The following is an 18,084-nucleotide window of genomic DNA, read 5'->3' as shown; positions in this document are numbered from 1 at the left end:
TTTTTTTACATTTTGATTAGTTACATTGATAGAATGCATAAGCGTAGAATAGGGTGTGAAGTAGGTTAGTATTTGTTTTAATATTAATTTGTTTTTCTTTTTTCATAAATTACATATCTGATCTACTATTTTTTTTCTTGAACAAAAGAATGAGTATCATCTTGTTGGTCTTAAGCTTTGGTGATGGGAGTTCGTTACAACCTCTTGGGGCTGCAGACTAAGAAGTCGTTAATATATATTTTTTTATTACCTTGACTTGTATTTTTTTCCTTTACATTTAGTCATAATCTTGAGACTTATTTATAGTTGTTTAGTCTCTCGTTTGGGGTTGATTGCAAAAGCTTTGTTAGAAAGAGAGGAGAGACTTTTGAGTTCTTTTTTGGCCGAGTTATTGCTGCCTTGGATGTAAGAGATCCTTAGGATTAACCAATTGCTTCGTGAAAGTAATAAGTTTAATGATAATAATATAATAATATTTGCATATAAAATCACTTTTTATTTGTGAACCATTCCTGTAAAACCCTTTTCAAGTTATATATAATAATAAATGGAACTAAAATGATCAATGGAAGTATGCCAGCAAAATGGTGGAGGAAATCTCAGAGTAACAACGGTTTACTCAAAAAAAAACCTTAAATAAACACATCACATTTTTTTTTTTTTTGATCAAGAAGAAAAGAAGCTTCATTGAACAAATGAACTAACAAATTACAAACTACCTTCAGCTACAAAAGCTGAACCGACAGAAGCTGGTCAACCCAGACAGCTAATTACAAAGGAGATTCTGAATATACATTTGATCTTTAGCTGTACTATATCTGTTAGAAGCTAAGTAAATCCTATGTTTAGTAATGAATTTGATATCCTGAACCATCTTCCAAACAGAAGAGGAAAAACCTTCAAAATAGCATCTATTTCTATTGGTCCAAATACTATAAATTGTAGCTGCAAACACCATGGAAACAATATTGGCCTTGGTACCGTTCCTAGCTTTAGAGAGCCAAACCAGCCAGCCCTTATAATCCAAAGGCCAAGCTGCAAAACCCAACCACTTAAACAGCAGCTGAGCCAGCCTAGAAGATAAGTGACAGTCAAAAAACAGATGGCCGTGTGTCTCAAGGAAGCCATCAAAGACCGGGCACTTCAGAGAAACCAAAGGGATATGCAGCCTGTTAAGGTTATCCCTAGTCAGTAACTGAGAGTGAATCACTTGCCATAACATGAACCTATGTTTAGGGAGAATAAATCTGCTCCAAACTGTCCGAAAATACTCATCCTTTTGTTGATTTAGGAGACTATTATATAACTTTGACGACAAGAACTTAACCTTCATACCAGTAGCTGAAATGGCAACAAAACTGAAATGCTTCTTTAGATGGCAAAGCTTCCTCCAATACCAACTACAGTCCCCCTTTAACTCATAATTCCAAAAGCTTTTATCTTTCAAATAAATGGAATTAATCCACTTGACCCACAGTAAGTCAGGTTTGAAAGCTAAGGCCCAAATATACTTGGCCAACACAGACCGATTCCAAAGAGAACCCTCTCGAAACCCCACTCCACCATACGCTTTGGGAAGGCAAACTTTTTGCCAAGAAGGGAGATGCAATTTGCTCCTCTGCCCAGAGACTCCCCAAAGAAACCCTCTACTAAGCTTTTCAACTGCCTTGACAACACTTTGGGGCAGAATGAAGATAGACATCCAGTAGTTGCGCAGCCCAAGAAGAACAGAGTTTATGAGCTGAATCCTGCCAGCAAAAGAGAGGTGCCTACTGGCCCAATTCTGAATCTTCAATCTGAATTTCTGAATGAAAACCTCGCAATCAGTATGATTCCATTTGGTAGGCCTCAAAGGAACCCCTAGATATCTAAGGGGAAAAGAACCCAAAGCAAGATTGATTTCCTCATAAATAATTTTTCTATCCTCCATTTAGACACCACCGAAAAAAATCTGAGATTTTCCTGAGTTAATGATCAAACCAGAAGCAATGGCAAACTCATCAAGAACCATCTTAACACTCCTCACAACTGGAAGAGTTCCATTGCAAAAAATCAGCAAGTCATCCGCAAAACACAAATTAATGATCTTTAAACTTTTGCACATCGGATGATAGCGAAAAGGAGACTTAAGAGCTGCATAATGGAGATTCCTAGTCAGATATTCCATGATGAGAACAAATAAAAGAGGTGACATAGGGTCACCTTGTCTCAGCCCCTTCCCCCCTTTAAATTTTCCTTGCACTCGACCATTCATCACTAAAAAATAGGTGGTATTCCTAACACAAGACATAATCCAGCCTATAAAATTTATAGGGAACTTTAAAGCTTTCAGCAACCCTTCTAGAAAAAGCCAATCTACGGTATCATAAGCTTTGCTCAAGTCTATCTTGATAGCGCACCTCGAAGAAGTAGTAGCCCTCCCATAATTCTTTATGAGATCTTGACAGATCATGATGTTGTGAGCAATAGAACGACCTTTAATGAATGCTCCTTGATTGGGATTAACAATAACGGGAAGAACAGTAGCCAACGTTTTACAAATCAACTTAGCCATGCATTATACATTGTAGAACAGCAGGCTATTGGCCTATAATCAACTGCCCGAGAAGGATTAACAATCTTAGGAATTAAAGAAATTGTTGTATCATGAAGTTTAGAAGGAAACTTGCCGGATTCAAAACAGTAGGTGATGGCCGAGAAAGTTTCTTCTCCAATCTTGCTCCAAACAGCTTTAAAGAAACCAGAACCATACCCATCAGGACCTGGGGATTTAGTACTAGGAATACTAAATAAGGCCTCCCGAATTTCCTTCTTAGAAAAATGTCTTAAAAGCTGCATTTGCTGATCAACTGAAAGCTTCGGCCCTAAGTCAACATGCTGCAGGTTAACCCTGCCTGAAGCAGAGCTAGGACTACCTAAACAAGATTTAAAGTGACCCAGAAAATGAGAAACCACCTCTATGTAGTTATCAACCACCTGCCCTTCCTCTGTCATGAAAGAAACAATCCCGTTTTCAGCCTTACGTTTCTTAAGAAATGCATGAAAAAAGGCAGTATTCAGATATCCTTGCTGTAACCAAGTGACTTTACTCCTTTGAGTTAGGAAACTCTGATAAAATTTCTCCTGAATAGCATACTCCCCTGCCGCAAACCTCTCAGCTTCTTGATAAACAGGATCAAGGGGGTGAGCTTGAGCTTGAAGCTGGGCTTGAAGATAAGTTTCCTTGGCCTTATGAAAATTAGCTTGAAGATTTCCTATTCGGTCCATATTAAAAATTTTCAGGCAGTGCTTAAGCCTCAACAGTTTTAAAAAGACAGCATTCATACCCAAGGCTGAGATTGGGCCTCTCCAGCTATTAATCACCACATCCCTGAAATCCTTATGCTCTGCCCAATAATTATAGTATCGAAAAAGTTTGGATCCCAGCTGCTCAGAATTTTGAAAACTCACCAGACAGGTACAGTGGTCTGATATGCCTTCCCACCTATAAGTAGCTATAGATTTAGAGAATAAATCTAGCCACTTCTCATTGTTCAGCACATGGTCAATTTTAGAGTATATTCTAAAGGCACCCTCTTGGTTATTAGACCAAGTATAATAGGAGCCTATACCCCGAAGAGGCTCCACCTGAGCACCAGCCAGCCAAGTAATAGAGTCATGTAACTCTGAATCAGAAACTGCCTTGCCTCCAACTCTGTCTTTGCCTGATAGAGGAGCATTAAAATCACCAAGATAAATCCAAGCTTTATGCATGTGATAAGGTCTTTGTAAGCCATCCCAAAGACATCTCCTGCCCTCTATCGAGTTTAGACCATAAACAAATGTAACCCCAAATTCCTGCTGCAACCCCATCACTTTCACCTGACAATGAATAGCTTGAGAAGACTCATCTAGAATAATGGTTTTAATAAACAACCTTCTCCACATGACTAATATACGCCCTTCAATTATGGAACTAGTATGATAGTCCCAATTTGGAAACTGGTTCTCCATGAACTTACTTACATTGCTACCCTTTAATTTAGTCTCTAACAGTCCACAAATGCCCACTTTATACTTGTTACATAAAGCACTAACTTGGCTCTGCTTATTCACTTTATTGAGCCCCTTAATGTTCCAACATAAAATGTTATAGCTATCCATAAGAGGAGCTAGGATCCAAACTGTCATCCTTGTAAGACACCGCTTTTTCTTGCAAGACATCAAACTTGTTCAGTGCTTTAGTGTTACGACCTATTTTTTTAGCTTTGTTTTCTAATCTCTGTCCTTCCTTAGGCTGTGCTGCAACTCTTTTTGGGGTTCTCCACGGATTAGAGACCGGAACTGTTACCTTATTATCATCCTTAGCTTCCTCGCCTAAGAAGGAGGACCCCTCTAGATCCACCATCTCTTTGCTTTTTCCTGTATCTTCCTGAACCCCATCTTCTTTCAACTGACCATCCTGCTGAACCCCTAATTCCTTCTCCTCCTCTGTTTGGGCCTTTGCTACTTTCTTGACCCAATGAGCTTTCACCTCTTTTCTGCATTCTGCCATTGAGTGCCCAAAACCAGCACAAGTTTTACACTTAATCGGGAGCCATTCGTACTCAACTCCTTGCTCCATGATCTAACCATGTTCATTAATGAACTGAATACTCTTCGGAGGATTATCCGTGATTTCCATCTCAACCAAAACTCGAGCAAATTGAACACGAGACCGTTCTCTCATAAACTTGTCTACCATGATCGGCCTACCTATGGTGCTAACTAAAGCACTGAGGCATTTACTACCCCAATATTGAAGCCCTAAGTCTTGAAGGCGAATCCAAAGAGGGACAGTGCGAACCAGACGGACTGCGCTCAAATCCGTTGTCCATGGCCTAACTATGACCAGCTTCATATCAAAATGGATAAGGACATGATCTCTTGTAGCATCATCATTGAATTTGACCATTGTTAACCCCATCGTCATTCTAGCTATCCGAGCTATCCCTAGATGACCCCAAACCCTCTTGATGAATCCTTCAAAGACAGCCATTGGAGGGTTGGCTCCCAACACCATACAAATGACTGCCGAACTCCAGTTAGCGGATTGCATTTTAACCTCCTCTTCATCAATTTGAGCAAACTTCCGACCTTCTCTGAAAATAGGTTCAGTAAATTCGAGCTTCTGATCAGAAAAGGAGAGATTACCAGCCTGAAATTTCTGCCATTGCTTCTGTGCGAATGCTTGAAAATCATTCGTCTCCACTTTGTCTGCCCACGACATTCGATTGGAAGTCGAATCAACCATATCTAACTCCTCGATCAAGACTTCATGATGCTCAGGATCGTCCAGCCCACCGTCCTCACCACAAGGACGAACCCCTAAATCTTCATTTCCAACTTCGTCTGCTCCCGTACCAGCATCTTCCTGAAATAACTCCTCACGAGAGTTATCCAGACTATCAATTATCAGATTTTCTTCCCGATTCAACTGTTGCTCTTGGTCTCCTATAGGAGAAACTGGCTTTCGCAGTGGTTTCTTCTTCTTCGCCATGGGAGAGGGAAAAACCAGCACTCAGCAACTTGAGGGTTTTGTCCTAAAGGAAAATAACACATCACATTTGCTATATCATATAATTTAAAAAATAAAACCATTTAATTGATGCAAGTGTGTAACGACCCAACTATCTATGAGACTTAGGTCATTAAACCTACTAGACATAACTACAACTTTGAAAAGAACATACATAATAAAATTCACAACTTTATTGAAACTTTGGAAAATAATATTTGTAATACATATATGAGATCATTGTTTTAAAATAAAACATAACTTTTAATAAAATTGTTTACAAAGGTAAATGCGGAAAAATACATAAAAATGTAATTTAAAGAGACTAAAAAAAACGTTGTCCTTGAATCGACATGCAGCCCATCCACTCCATTCACCTCCATACACACACCAAGCTTACAAGAATCCTCCCGCCATTGCATTTATTTTCCTGCATCAAACTAAAAAGAAAAGGAGTGAGCCTAATGCCCAACACGGAAAAACTAACAACATTAATCATATACATAAAATTTTATCATAACATATGCTAAAAACATATCATAAACATATACTATAAGCATATCATAAACATATGTCATATACTACTACAATGGCCATTATACTACTTGGGGCATGTAAACTAAACAAGTCATATATCCAATAGATTGGTGGTGCTTGCTAGTCAAGCAAGTCATATGCCCATAAATTATTGGGGCTTGCTAACTGGACAAGTCATATGCCCAAGGTCTAATATCATACTATACATAATGTTAACATATCATAACACAACATAAGATAACATAACATATAACATAAGCATAACTTATCATATAAGCATACAAAATTCTATCATATTTTCCTTACCAAAACCGGGATGTGAGAACAAATGTGGGACATAGAACACTCCTAAAACCAGCAATAGAATAGTGAGTATTTCTAAAGGAAAGAGATGAAAAGAATAGAACTAAACCACCAAGAGAAAACTTACCGAAAAGATATCTTAAGTTCAAAGAACTTAAAATCCTAACCACAAAACCATAACAAAAGTTAGAACCTAAATGAAAACTAAAGAAACTAAGGAATCCAAAGAATTAAACTTAACAATAAGGGGCCTTTGTTGATCTTAAGGATTGGCCTAATTCCAACACCGAAATACTATAATTCTTACTTCCCAAGTGTTTGATAAAGCTTAAGAATGATAAAGCTTTTTCTTTCCCAACCCAAGTGTATCACTCTTATGTTCTCACTAGCACCTTGGAGTATGATCACAGCTGAAGAGTAAGTGAAATGGCTGGGTACTAGGTCCTATTTATAGAGTTTTAGGAGTGAAATTATCCTATTAAAAAAAAATACTTAAATCCTTAAATAAACATGATTATGACAATTGTCATACTCTTAGTGGTTTGGGAAGGTTCTAGAGTTTCTAGATCTTTCTTCTATTTTAAAAAAAATACTTAATTTTGTTCTAATTATAATCCAAATTTAAATTTAAATAAAATAGAATCTTAACTTCTAACTTCCTAAATCTTGTAACTCTAAACCCACCTGTAGTAAAATCAACATAATTGGAGCTGTAGGACTCCAAAATTCATCTTTATTCCGTTAGAAATCTAATTAAATTATCTACAACTTTCTAGAAAGACTATTTTTCGAAATTCATAACATAACTGGGTCAAAAATAGGTCGGAATTTATAGCACCTTAAAGTTACGGAAAATCGATTTAATTATCTAAATAATAAGCTAATCCACAAATAAACAAGATTGTGACAAATTTCATGCTCCTAATGGTCTTGGAAGATTCTAGAGCTTTCTTGAACTTTCTTTTATTTAAAATATAATTAAATCCTTAAATAAACATGCACACAACAAGTGTCATGATCTTATTAATTATATCTAAACCTTATAGTATAATAAATAACATCTTTATAATCAGCTATATTAATCAAACCTTATGTTATAATTAATATTATTAAACTATAGGTTAAACTTATAAAATCTATAATTGTTGCTACGAGTGTTCAACTAAGTCCTGGTTTGAACCAAAATCCACGAAATTTAAAATACTACAACTACTACTAGCTAGCTGACTAAGTAAACATTCTTGGACTCTACAATTCTCCCTACTACAAATAATTTCGTCCCTGAAATTTACTTACCAAACAATTCCAGATACCGAGCTTGCATGTCCTCCTCCAATTCCCACGTTGCCTCCCGTTCAGAACTATTTCTCCATAGGACCTTGAGTATCGGAATACTCTTACACCGTAATTCTTTCATCCCTTTATCTAGGATGCTAACCGGCTGTTCCTCATAACTCAAGTCTTTCTGGAGTGCTACTGTATCATAACTGAGGACATGAGATGGGTCTAACACATATCTATGCAGCATTGAGATGTGGAACACATTGTGACTTTCTGCTAAAGCTGGCGGTAGGGATAATCTATATGCAACTGCTCCCACTTTGTCCAATATCTCAAAAGGACCTATATACCTAGGACTAAGCTTGCCTTTCTTCCCGAACTGCTTCACACCTTTCATAGGATAAATTCTTAAGAAAACTTGATCTCCGACTTTGAATTCCACATCACGCCGCTTGGGATCCGCATAACTTTTCTGACGACTCTGAGCAGCGAGTATACGTTGTCTAATCAACGCTACTACATCTTGAGCTTCTCTAACAGGTTTGGGTCCAAGTAGTTTCCTTTCTCCTACCTCATCCCAATGTAGCGGCAATCGACACCTCCTTCCATAAAGTAGCTCGTAAGGTGCCATCCCGATCGTTGACTGGTAGCTATTGTTGTAGGAGAACTCTATCAGCGGCAAGTACTTACTCCATGATCCTCCGAAATCAAGTACACAAGCGCACAACATATCTTCTAAAATTTGTATGGTATGCTCGGACTGACCGTCTTTTTTAGGATGAAATGTTGTACTAAGACTTAACTGTGTACCCATAGCTTGCTGCAAGCTTCTCCAAAATCTTGATGTAAACATCGATCCTCTATCGGACATTATTGTATTCCATGCAGTCTTACTATCTCTTGAACATAAATATATGTGTATTGCTCAGCTGTGTATGAAGTCTTGACAGGTAGAAAATGAGCTGACTTGGTTAATCTACCTATTACTACCCAAGCCAAGTCATGTTGCTTATTCGTTCGAGGAAAACCCGTCACGAAATCTATTGCTATGTCATCCCATTTTCATTCTAGAATGCTGAGTGGTTACCATAAACCTGCAGGCCGCTGATTTTCTGCTTTCACTTGCTGGCATACTAAACATTTAGACACATACTCCGCTATATCCTTCTTCATTCCTAGCCACCAATACATTGCCTTGATGTTGTGAGTCATCTTGGTCGACCCTGGGTGAACTGAGTATGGTGTATTGTGCGCTTCTTCTAAAATCGTCATCTTAATCCCTTGATCGTTTGGCACGCATACCCGATCCTTATATCTTAATAACCTTTGACTTGATATTGAGAAATTTGTGGCCTTCCCTTCTCTAACTGCATCCATATGTGTTACTAACGTGTCATCATGCACTTGCCTATTCTGTATATCCTCTAACAAACTTGACTGAATAGACAAATTAGCCAGTTTACTAATGACTACTTCTATTCCAGCATTGATCAACTCCTGCTGTAGTTGCTTTGCTATTCTAGCTAGCGCTGCTAGACTTCAATAATTCTTCCTACTTAGCGCATCAGCAACTATGTTTGCCTTTCCTAGGTGGTATAAAATTTCACAGTCATAATCTTTCACTAGCTCTAACCACCTGCGCTGCCTCATGTTGAGCTCCTTCTGAGTGAAGAAATACTTTAGGCTTTTGTGGTCTGTATAAATCTCACACAGTTCTCCATAAAGATAGTGGCGCCAACTGTCTCGAGGCGTAGGCTATCACCTTGTCATTTTGCATCAGCACACAACCCAACCCTTGCTTCGATGCATCACAGTAGACTACAAACTTATCATTGGGCGTCAGTACACAAAGTTTTGGTGCTGAGCATAGCTTATCCTTTAACAACTGGAAACTTTCTTCACACTTATCATTCCAGTTGAACCTCTGCTACTTCTGAGTCAAGTTGGTGAGGGGAGTGGCTATCTTAGAAAAACCTTCTACGAACCTCCGATAATAGCCTTCTAATCCCAGAAAACTTCTTACTTCTGATGCGTTCTTTGGTCTTGGCCAATTTTTCACAACCTCTACTTTAGATGGGTCTACAGCAATCCCGTCCTTGGATACTATGTGGCCGAGAAATGCTACTTGTGAAAGCCAAAATTCGTACTTCTTGAACTTGGAGTAAAGTTTATGCTCCTTTAGTCGCAGCAAGATTAATCTTAAATGTTTCCCGTGCTCGACTTCATCCTTTGAGGACACCAAGATATCGTCAATGAATACTACAGCGAATTTATCTAAATAGTCCTTAAAGACTTTATTCATTAAATCCATGAATGCGGCTGGAGCGTTGGTAAGACCGAAAGACGTGACTAAAAACTCGTAATGCCCGTAACGAGTTCTAAAGGCTGTCTTAGGAATGCCTTCTTCCCGTACCTTGAGCTAATGATACCCGGACCGTAAGTCAATCTTTAAGAACACGATTGCACCTCGAAGTTGATCAAACAAGTCGTCAATCTGGGGTAGCGGGTACTTATTCTTAATCGTCACCTTATTTAGCTCACGATAATCTATGCACATTCGCATACTGCTGTCCTTTTTCTTCACAAAAAAAACCGGTGCTCCCCATGGTGAATGGCTCGGTCTAATGAAACCCAAGTCTAGGAGTTCTTGTAGCTGCGTCTTTAACTCCTTGAGTTCGGTAGGTGCCATCCGGTATGGTGCCTTGGAAATAGGTTCGGTGCCCGGTACTAGCTCGATTGTGAAGTCAATTTCCCGCGTCGGTGGTAATCCTAGCAAGTCATCAGGAAATACCTCTGGAAATTCCCTTACAATATGTACATCTCCGACCTTTAATGGTGTTTCCTTTACCACATCCGTAACGTTAGCTAAGAATGCTTGACATCCTTTTTCTATCATCTTCTGAGCTTTAAGTGACGAAATAAACGATGTGCGTAGACTTGAAACCTTTCCCATAAAACATAGCCTCTGACCATCAGGCGTCTCGAACATTACTTGCTTACGTTTGCAGTCGATGGTTGCGCCATGCCATGCTAGCCATTCCATTCCTAGTATAACGTCGAAGTCTTTAATCTCCAGTTCTATCAGGTCTCCTTTTAATTCTACATCCTCAATCTTGATTGGTACGCCTCGTACTACCTGTGATGATAGGACTATTTCACCCGAAGGTAATTCTGTTTCAAACCTAGTTCTAAATCTTTCACAAGGTTTGTCTAATTTCTCTATCATTCCTAACGACATATACGAATGAGTGGCTCCTGAATCAAATAATACAGAACATATATTATTGAGGATAGAAACCTGACCTGTGACCACTTTATTGCTAGCATCAGCTTCTCCTTGGGTTAAGGCAAAAACCCTGGCAGGCACCATCTTGTCGTCTCTCTTCCCTTCTGGTTTGCGCTGAGGACATTCTCTTTTCTGGTGTCCTTCCTGACCACAGTTATAACATTCCTTGGTGTTTGCGCGACATTCACTAGGATGTTTCTTCTAGCACTTAGCACATTACGGGTACTCTCCATAACCCGACTTATTACTTCCATTGTTCATCCGTACCCTCTTATCGTTGTCGGACTGCTTGTTGTCATAATGTCTTCTTTTCTGACCGTTATTGTTGTTGGACTGCTGGTTGTTGTTGTGGTGGTTGTTGTTCCGACCATTCTGGGGCTGACCCTACTGCTTAGGCTCAGGCTTACTGGCCTCCTATTTACTAACGTTTGCCTGAAGCCTTTCCACTTCTATTGTCGTTTCTATAACATCGGCATAAGTAGTATTCCCCGAGTTTGCTAGCTTAACCCCTAGCTCAATCTTTGGTCGAAGTCCTCTAACAAACTTGTTCACCCTCAGAAAATCAGTTGGAACCATCTCAGATGCAAACTTAGTCAATCGGTCGAACTGCCGAGCATATTCTGCTACCGTCAAATTGCCTTGCTTTAGACTAGCGAATTCCTCGACCCTTGAAGCAATGACAGCTGAATTGTAGTAATTTTTGTGGAATAGCTCCACAAATCTGGTCCAAGTCATAGTGGCGACATCGTGAGTCTGTTGTACTAGGTCCCACCATATACTTGCATCCTTCTTGAGTAAAGACGAAATGCAAGATATGCGGTCCGCGTTGCCGAGGTTCATGTGCACAAGGATCGGCTCCACATTTCTGCGCCACTCTTCCGCCTCGAAGGGGTCAGTTATCCCTTCAAAATTTGGAGCGTACTGCTTACGAAACCGCTCATAGATAGGCTCCACATGTTGAGCTGGGAATGGCGCATAGTTCACCATTGGCCATTCCCCATATGGACCAACTTGAAGGGGTGCTGGGGCCATTTGCTAGGGCTGTGGTTGCGACGGAGGTGGAGGCTGAGCCTGCTGTTGCTGTTGTTGCAGTAATTCCTTAACTTGCCGGCGTAGTCTGGCAACTTCTGCAGTGTTGTCAACCGGCGGCGACGGCGGTGCATTTCGGTTCGCATTTGGATGCCTTCCCCTTCTGCAAACTGGAGGGGCTTCATTCATCTCAGGGGCAACGTTGGGGACATTGCCATTGGTGCGAGCAGATATTCGGAGCGACATCTTCAGCAGAGTTCTAACAGTTGAGAAAAACATGTTAGCACTTTCCTTAATAGATTCTAAAGGAAAAACTTAATCTAAGTAAACATAACTCGGACCTATTAATTATGACTTCTTATGAAAAGAATTATATAAGCCTTCTTTATAATTAGGGTTTGTTTCTAAACTTAATAAAATAAGCCATCTTTATTATTTTCTAAGTGTGTTTCTAATTATCCTATATGACTTAATTCTCAGGCTCGAAACTCATCGTTGTTCCAAAGTTAACCATACTGAGGGAGGGCTGGGATCAGTAAAATCATTTCCACTACTATGGCCCCCTATCTCTCAATATAGAGAACCTGGTTCATTGATTTGTATCCACCCTCACCGAACTTAGTCATTATTTATTATGATTGCAAAAATAAAATCAAACTCATACATGTCATCAAAATAACATTAAAATTAATTTGGAAAAACAGTTTTCACTAAGTACAATCATAAAGGCAAAACAATAAAAAAAAAACTAATCTTTTCTAAAAATCGGGATCTTCTACAACAGATCCTTCATCTAACATGTCATCATCTATCTCTTCATAATCATCATTTTCATGAGCCTCAAAAATTCCTCTTGGAAGATTGGTAAAAATTCTATTCTTTTGTTCTTGTGTGAATTGGAATTCCATCTTAGATGTAAACCTTATTATGAGAAAATAATATCTCATAGCCGGTGGTACTTCATCCTCAACAACTATTGTCTCCCATGTTTCTTCCAAAGCAGCAATTACAAAAGGAAAATCTCTAAAAAGCCTAATTACTAAAATATATTGCTCCGTAGCTCTCATCATTATTTGCTTAGTTTCTTGGAGATGAATTATTTGATTATGGAATAAAAGAAATCTCCGAGTGATTCTCTCCAATATTCCTATGGTATTTCTTAGTTATCTAATCCTTTTTAAGGCTTTAATGGCTCAGATATCGTTATATGATAAAGCTCCATCCATATCTTAACTAAAAACATAAGACTAAAATGTTAGCTATAACACATAAACATAATAACTAAAACATAAATACTTACATTGGTGGTTAGATTCGGAGCTTGAGCGTGTGTATCAATGAGAATTTTGTGAAAATGGATCGTTGCTCTGATACCAACTGTAACGACCCAACTATCTATGAGACTTAGGTCATTAAACCTACTAGACATAACTACAACTTTGAAAAGAACATACATAATAAAATTCATAACTTTATTGAAACTTTGGAAAATAATATTTGTAATACATAAATGAGCTCGTTGTTTTAAAATAAAACATAACTTTTAATAAAGTTATTTACAAAGCTAAATGCGGAAAAATACATAAAAACGTAATTTAAAGAGACTAAAAAAACATTGTCCTTGAATCGACACACAACCCATCCACTCCATTCACCTCCATACACACACCAAGCTTCCAAAGAATCCTTCCGCCATTGCATCTATTTTCATGGATCATACTAAAAAGAAAAGGAGTGAGCCTAATACCCAGCAAGGAAAAACTAACAACGTAAATCATATACATAAAATTATATCATAACATATGCTAAAAATATATCATAAACATATACTATAAGCATATAATAAACATATGTCATATACTACTACAATGGCCATTATACTACTTGGGGCTTGTAAACTAAACAAGTCGTATGCCTAATAGATTGGTGGGGCTTGCTAGTCAAGCAAGTCATATGCCCATAAATTATTAGGGCTTGCTAGCTAGACAAATCATATGCCCAAGGTCTAATATCATACTATACATAATGTTAACATATCATAACACAACATAAGATAACATAACATATAACATAAGCATAACATATCATATAAGCATATAAAATTCTATCCTATTTTCCTTACAAAAACTGGGATATGAGAACAAATGCAGGACGTAGAACACTCCTAAAACGGCCAATGTAATAGTGAGTATTTCTAAAGGAAAGAGATGAAAAGAATAGAACTAAACCACCAAGAGAAATCTTACCGAAAAGACATCTTAAGTTCAAAGAACTTAAAAACCTAACCACAAAACCATAACGAAAGTTAGAACCTAAATGAAAACTAAAGAAACTAAGGAATCAAAAGAATTAAACTTAAGAATAAGGGTACCTTTGTTGATCTTAAGGATTGGCCTAATTCCAATACCGAAATACTCTAATCCTTACTTCCCAAGTGTTTGATAAAGCTTAAGAATGATAAAGTTTTTTCTTTCACAACCCAAATGTATCACTCTTATGTTCTCACTAGCACCTTGGAGTATGATCACAATTGAAGAGTAAGTGAAAGGCCTGGGTACTAGGTCCTATTTATAGAGTTTGAGGAGTGAAATTATCCTATTAAAAAAATACTTAAATCCTTAAATAAACATGATTATGACAAGTGTCATACTCTTAGTGGTTCTGGAAGGTTCTAGAGTTTCTAGATCTTTCTTCTTTTTAAAAAAAATACTTAATTTCATTCTAACTATAATTCAAATTTAAATTTAAATAAAATAGAATCCTAACTTCTAACTTCATAAATCTCGTAACTCTAAACCCACCTGTAGTAAAATCAACATAATTGGAGTTGTAGGACTCCGATTTAAACCATCTTTATACCGTTAGAAAGCTAATTCAATTATCTACAATTTTATGGAAATACTATTTTTCGAAATTCATAACATAACTGAGTCAAATATAAGTCGGAAGTTACAGTACCTTAAAGTTACGGAAAATCTATTTAATTATCTAAATAACAACCTAATCCACAAATAAACAAGATTGTGACAAATGTCATGCACCTAATGGTCTTGGAAGATTCTAGAGCTTTCTTGAACTTTCTTTTATTTAAACTATAATTAAATTCTTAAATAAACATGCACACGACAAGTGTCATGATCTTATTAATTCTATCTAAATCTTATAGTATAATAAATAACATCTTTATAATCAGCTATATTAATCAAACCTTATGTTATAATTAATATTCTTAAACTATAGGTTAAACTTATAAAATCTACAAGTGTTGCTATGAGTATTCAACTAAGTCCCGGTTTGAACCAAAATCCACGAAATTTAAAATACTATAACTATTACTAGTTAGCTAACTAAGTAAACATTTTGGGACTCTACAAAGTGGGTTGTTACAAAGGACAAAAATCAAATGCACTCAAGTGTATTATAACCAAACAAATGTCAGCCATTTGATTAAAAGTCAACGTATCAAAAAATGCTCTCATGTGTAGGAGCAAAAGGGGTGCTCTCACTTAAGAACTACCCTATAAATATATATATATTCTATATGATAAGTGTGTAGATAACAAAAATTCTTGATTTTAATGATTTTTTATTTTTTTCATATATTTAACGTAATATTCTTATATATAATAGAATATTCTTATAGTTAACGATAGATTGTAAATATGATTTAAATTTAAATCAAATTAAATAATTAAACAAATTAAAATATGATATTTTTGAGATATTTTACAATGACAATTATTTAAAAATAACAAAACCATAGGAATAGTTGATGCATTATGACATTACATTATTTTTTAGATGTTGCGAGTTACATTAGAAACTAAAAATAGTTATGTATGTATACTACTCTACATTATGACTTTTTCTATTCTATTATTATTTCTTTTTGAATATTATTGTAATTCATATATATGTCATGTAGCCATGTAAATATATATCTATATCAATGTTGTGTTTAGATATTTAGAGATTATTGATATAAATATTTATATATACTATAGAACTGTAATTCATTTTATTATATATATTGAAAAAAAAAAGTGAACCAATTTTTATTAAAATTATAGACAATGTTTTGCCCTAATTTTTTAATACATTTATGTCATACATTATATTAAATATATTTTATTTATTTTTAGATATTGTTTATTTATTTAAAATTTATATGATAATTAAAAAATAATAAAAATAAATACATGTTTTAATAAGCATGTTTATAACTTTAAAACTAAGAAAACATGCATTGCACATTATTGTTACCTAGTGCGTATATATATATAAATGAAAGCTTTAAGGAGATCATGTGTTACTCTAAAATCTCTTTAAAACACTCTTTCTATTTTCTCATTTAATCTAATTTTTAAATTCATTTTATGGACTAAAATAAAAATAGTAATTAATTATAATACTACTTCTTAACTACTTCAATACTTCTTAATTTTTAATTCATTTTTTATTTTAAATAAGATATTTATTAATAAGTAATTTTTTAATAATTATAATATATAATATATGTGCATATAAATAAGAGCTTTGAAGAGAAGATGTGGCATTCTAAATTCTCTTCAAAACACTCTTTCTATTTTATCATTTAATCTAATTTTTTAATTCATTTTATGGATTAAAATAATAATAGTAATTAGTTCTAATACTACTTCTTAACTACTTCAATACTTCTTCTTTTTTTAATTCACTTTTTTTATTTTAAATAAGATATTTATTAATAACTAATTTTTTAATAATTATAATCTATATATATACAAATGAGAGTTTTGAGGAGATGATGTGGCACTCTAAAATCTCTTCAAAACACTCTTTCTATTTTATCATTTAATCTAATTTTTTAATTCATTTTATGGACCAATAGAATATTTTTATATTTAACGGTAGATTGTAAACATGATTTAAACTTACATAAAATTAAATAAATAATCAAACAAATTAAAATAGAATATTTTTGAGATATTTTACAATGATAATTATTTACAAATAATAAAATCATAAGTTTTATAACTTAAATAAAATTTAATTAAATTTAAACTTAAACTTCACGTATTAGAATAATATCATACTAAATATATAATATAATATAATCTACTATCAACTAGTAACAAACTTCTTTTAAAAAGAAAACTTGCAACGAACTTAAATTTAAAATCTATGTATAATATTAATATTATATTAAATAATATATAATCTCTTGTTGTCACTATCAAATTCAAAAACTAGAACAAACATAAACTTATACAAAAATAAATACATAAATTAATTAAAATAAGATATTTTAAAGATATTTTATAATAATTTAAATAATTAAATTATATTTATTTAAAAATAATAAAATCATACATATCATTTTTTTATCTTATAAATTTGTGTGATAGTTTATTTTTTATGAAGTAATTGAAGCTATTTTTCTTCATTAGAAATTAAAAATGGTTGATGCATGTAATACTATTCTACACTATGACTATTTCTATTCTTATTTTATTCTATTATTAATTTCTTTTTAAATATTATTATAATGTATATATATGTCATGTAGCCATGTAAATATATATCTATGCCAATGTTGTGTTTAAATGTCATATATGTAGAGATTATTGATATAAATATTTACATATACTATAGAACTATATTTCATTCTATTATATATTAAAAAAAAAGTGAATCGATTTTTATTAAAATTATAGACAATGTTTTGCCGTAATTTTTTAATACATTTATGTCATACAATATTGTACGCTCTAAATATCCACGGGCTATTAGCGAGCTGAGAAAGGGCATAATTATATCAGCCACGTGGATACCACGTATCCGGAGCTGCTGTTACCAGGTCCTACCTCTTTACCTCGACGTAACCAACGGCTTAATGAGATTACTAAGGAGTCGGGTCAGAAGTATGGACACCACTAGCTGAGAGTACATCAAGCTCGAGGTGCGAGCTTAAGTTGGCACCTCTGACCCCTTATAAAGTCAACCACGCAATGTAAACGTGCATATATCAGACATCACGTGTCTGATCCATCCCTAAATTCTCGGACACACAACATAAACGTGCGTGTTCAGGCACCCACGACTGGGTTGGGCCGTGCGGCCCATTATCCCC

At 35.3% G+C, this 18,084-nt stretch overlaps 2 protein-coding genes across 2 annotated transcripts; both read right to left on the bottom strand.

Moving 5' to 3' along the window:
* Window positions 1–766: 766 nt before the first annotated feature.
* LOC133832469 (uncharacterized) lies at window positions 767–1,930 on the bottom strand. The gene has a single exon (XM_062262808.1). It carries the CDS (start codon window positions 1,928–1,930, stop codon window positions 767–769), a length of 1,164 nt encoding a protein of 387 aa, XP_062118792.1.
* On the bottom strand, window positions 1,931–2,452 carry LOC133832468 (secreted RxLR effector protein 78-like). The gene has a single exon (XM_062262807.1). The coding sequence runs from the start codon at window positions 2,450–2,452 to the stop codon at window positions 1,931–1,933; it is 522 nt and encodes a 173-aa protein (XP_062118791.1).
* Window positions 2,453–18,084: the final 15,632 nt, after the last annotated feature.

This window comes from Humulus lupulus, chromosome 4 (assembly GCF_963169125.1).
Source record: "Humulus lupulus chromosome 4, drHumLupu1.1, whole genome shotgun sequence".
NCBI classification, from domain to species: domain Eukaryota; kingdom Viridiplantae; phylum Streptophyta; class Magnoliopsida; order Rosales; family Cannabaceae; genus Humulus; species Humulus lupulus.
This window is presented reverse-complemented; position numbering and strand designations above follow the sequence as displayed.

What these genes read in the sequence shown, in the direction of transcription:
- LOC133832468 (XM_062262807.1), bottom strand. Translation starts at nt 2,452, where the DNA reads ATGATCTGTCAAGATCTCATAAAGAATTATGGGAGGGCTACTACTTCT.
- LOC133832469 (XM_062262808.1), bottom strand. Translation starts at nt 1,930, where the DNA reads ATGGAGGATAGAAAAATTATTTATGAGGAAATCAATCTTGCTTTGGGT.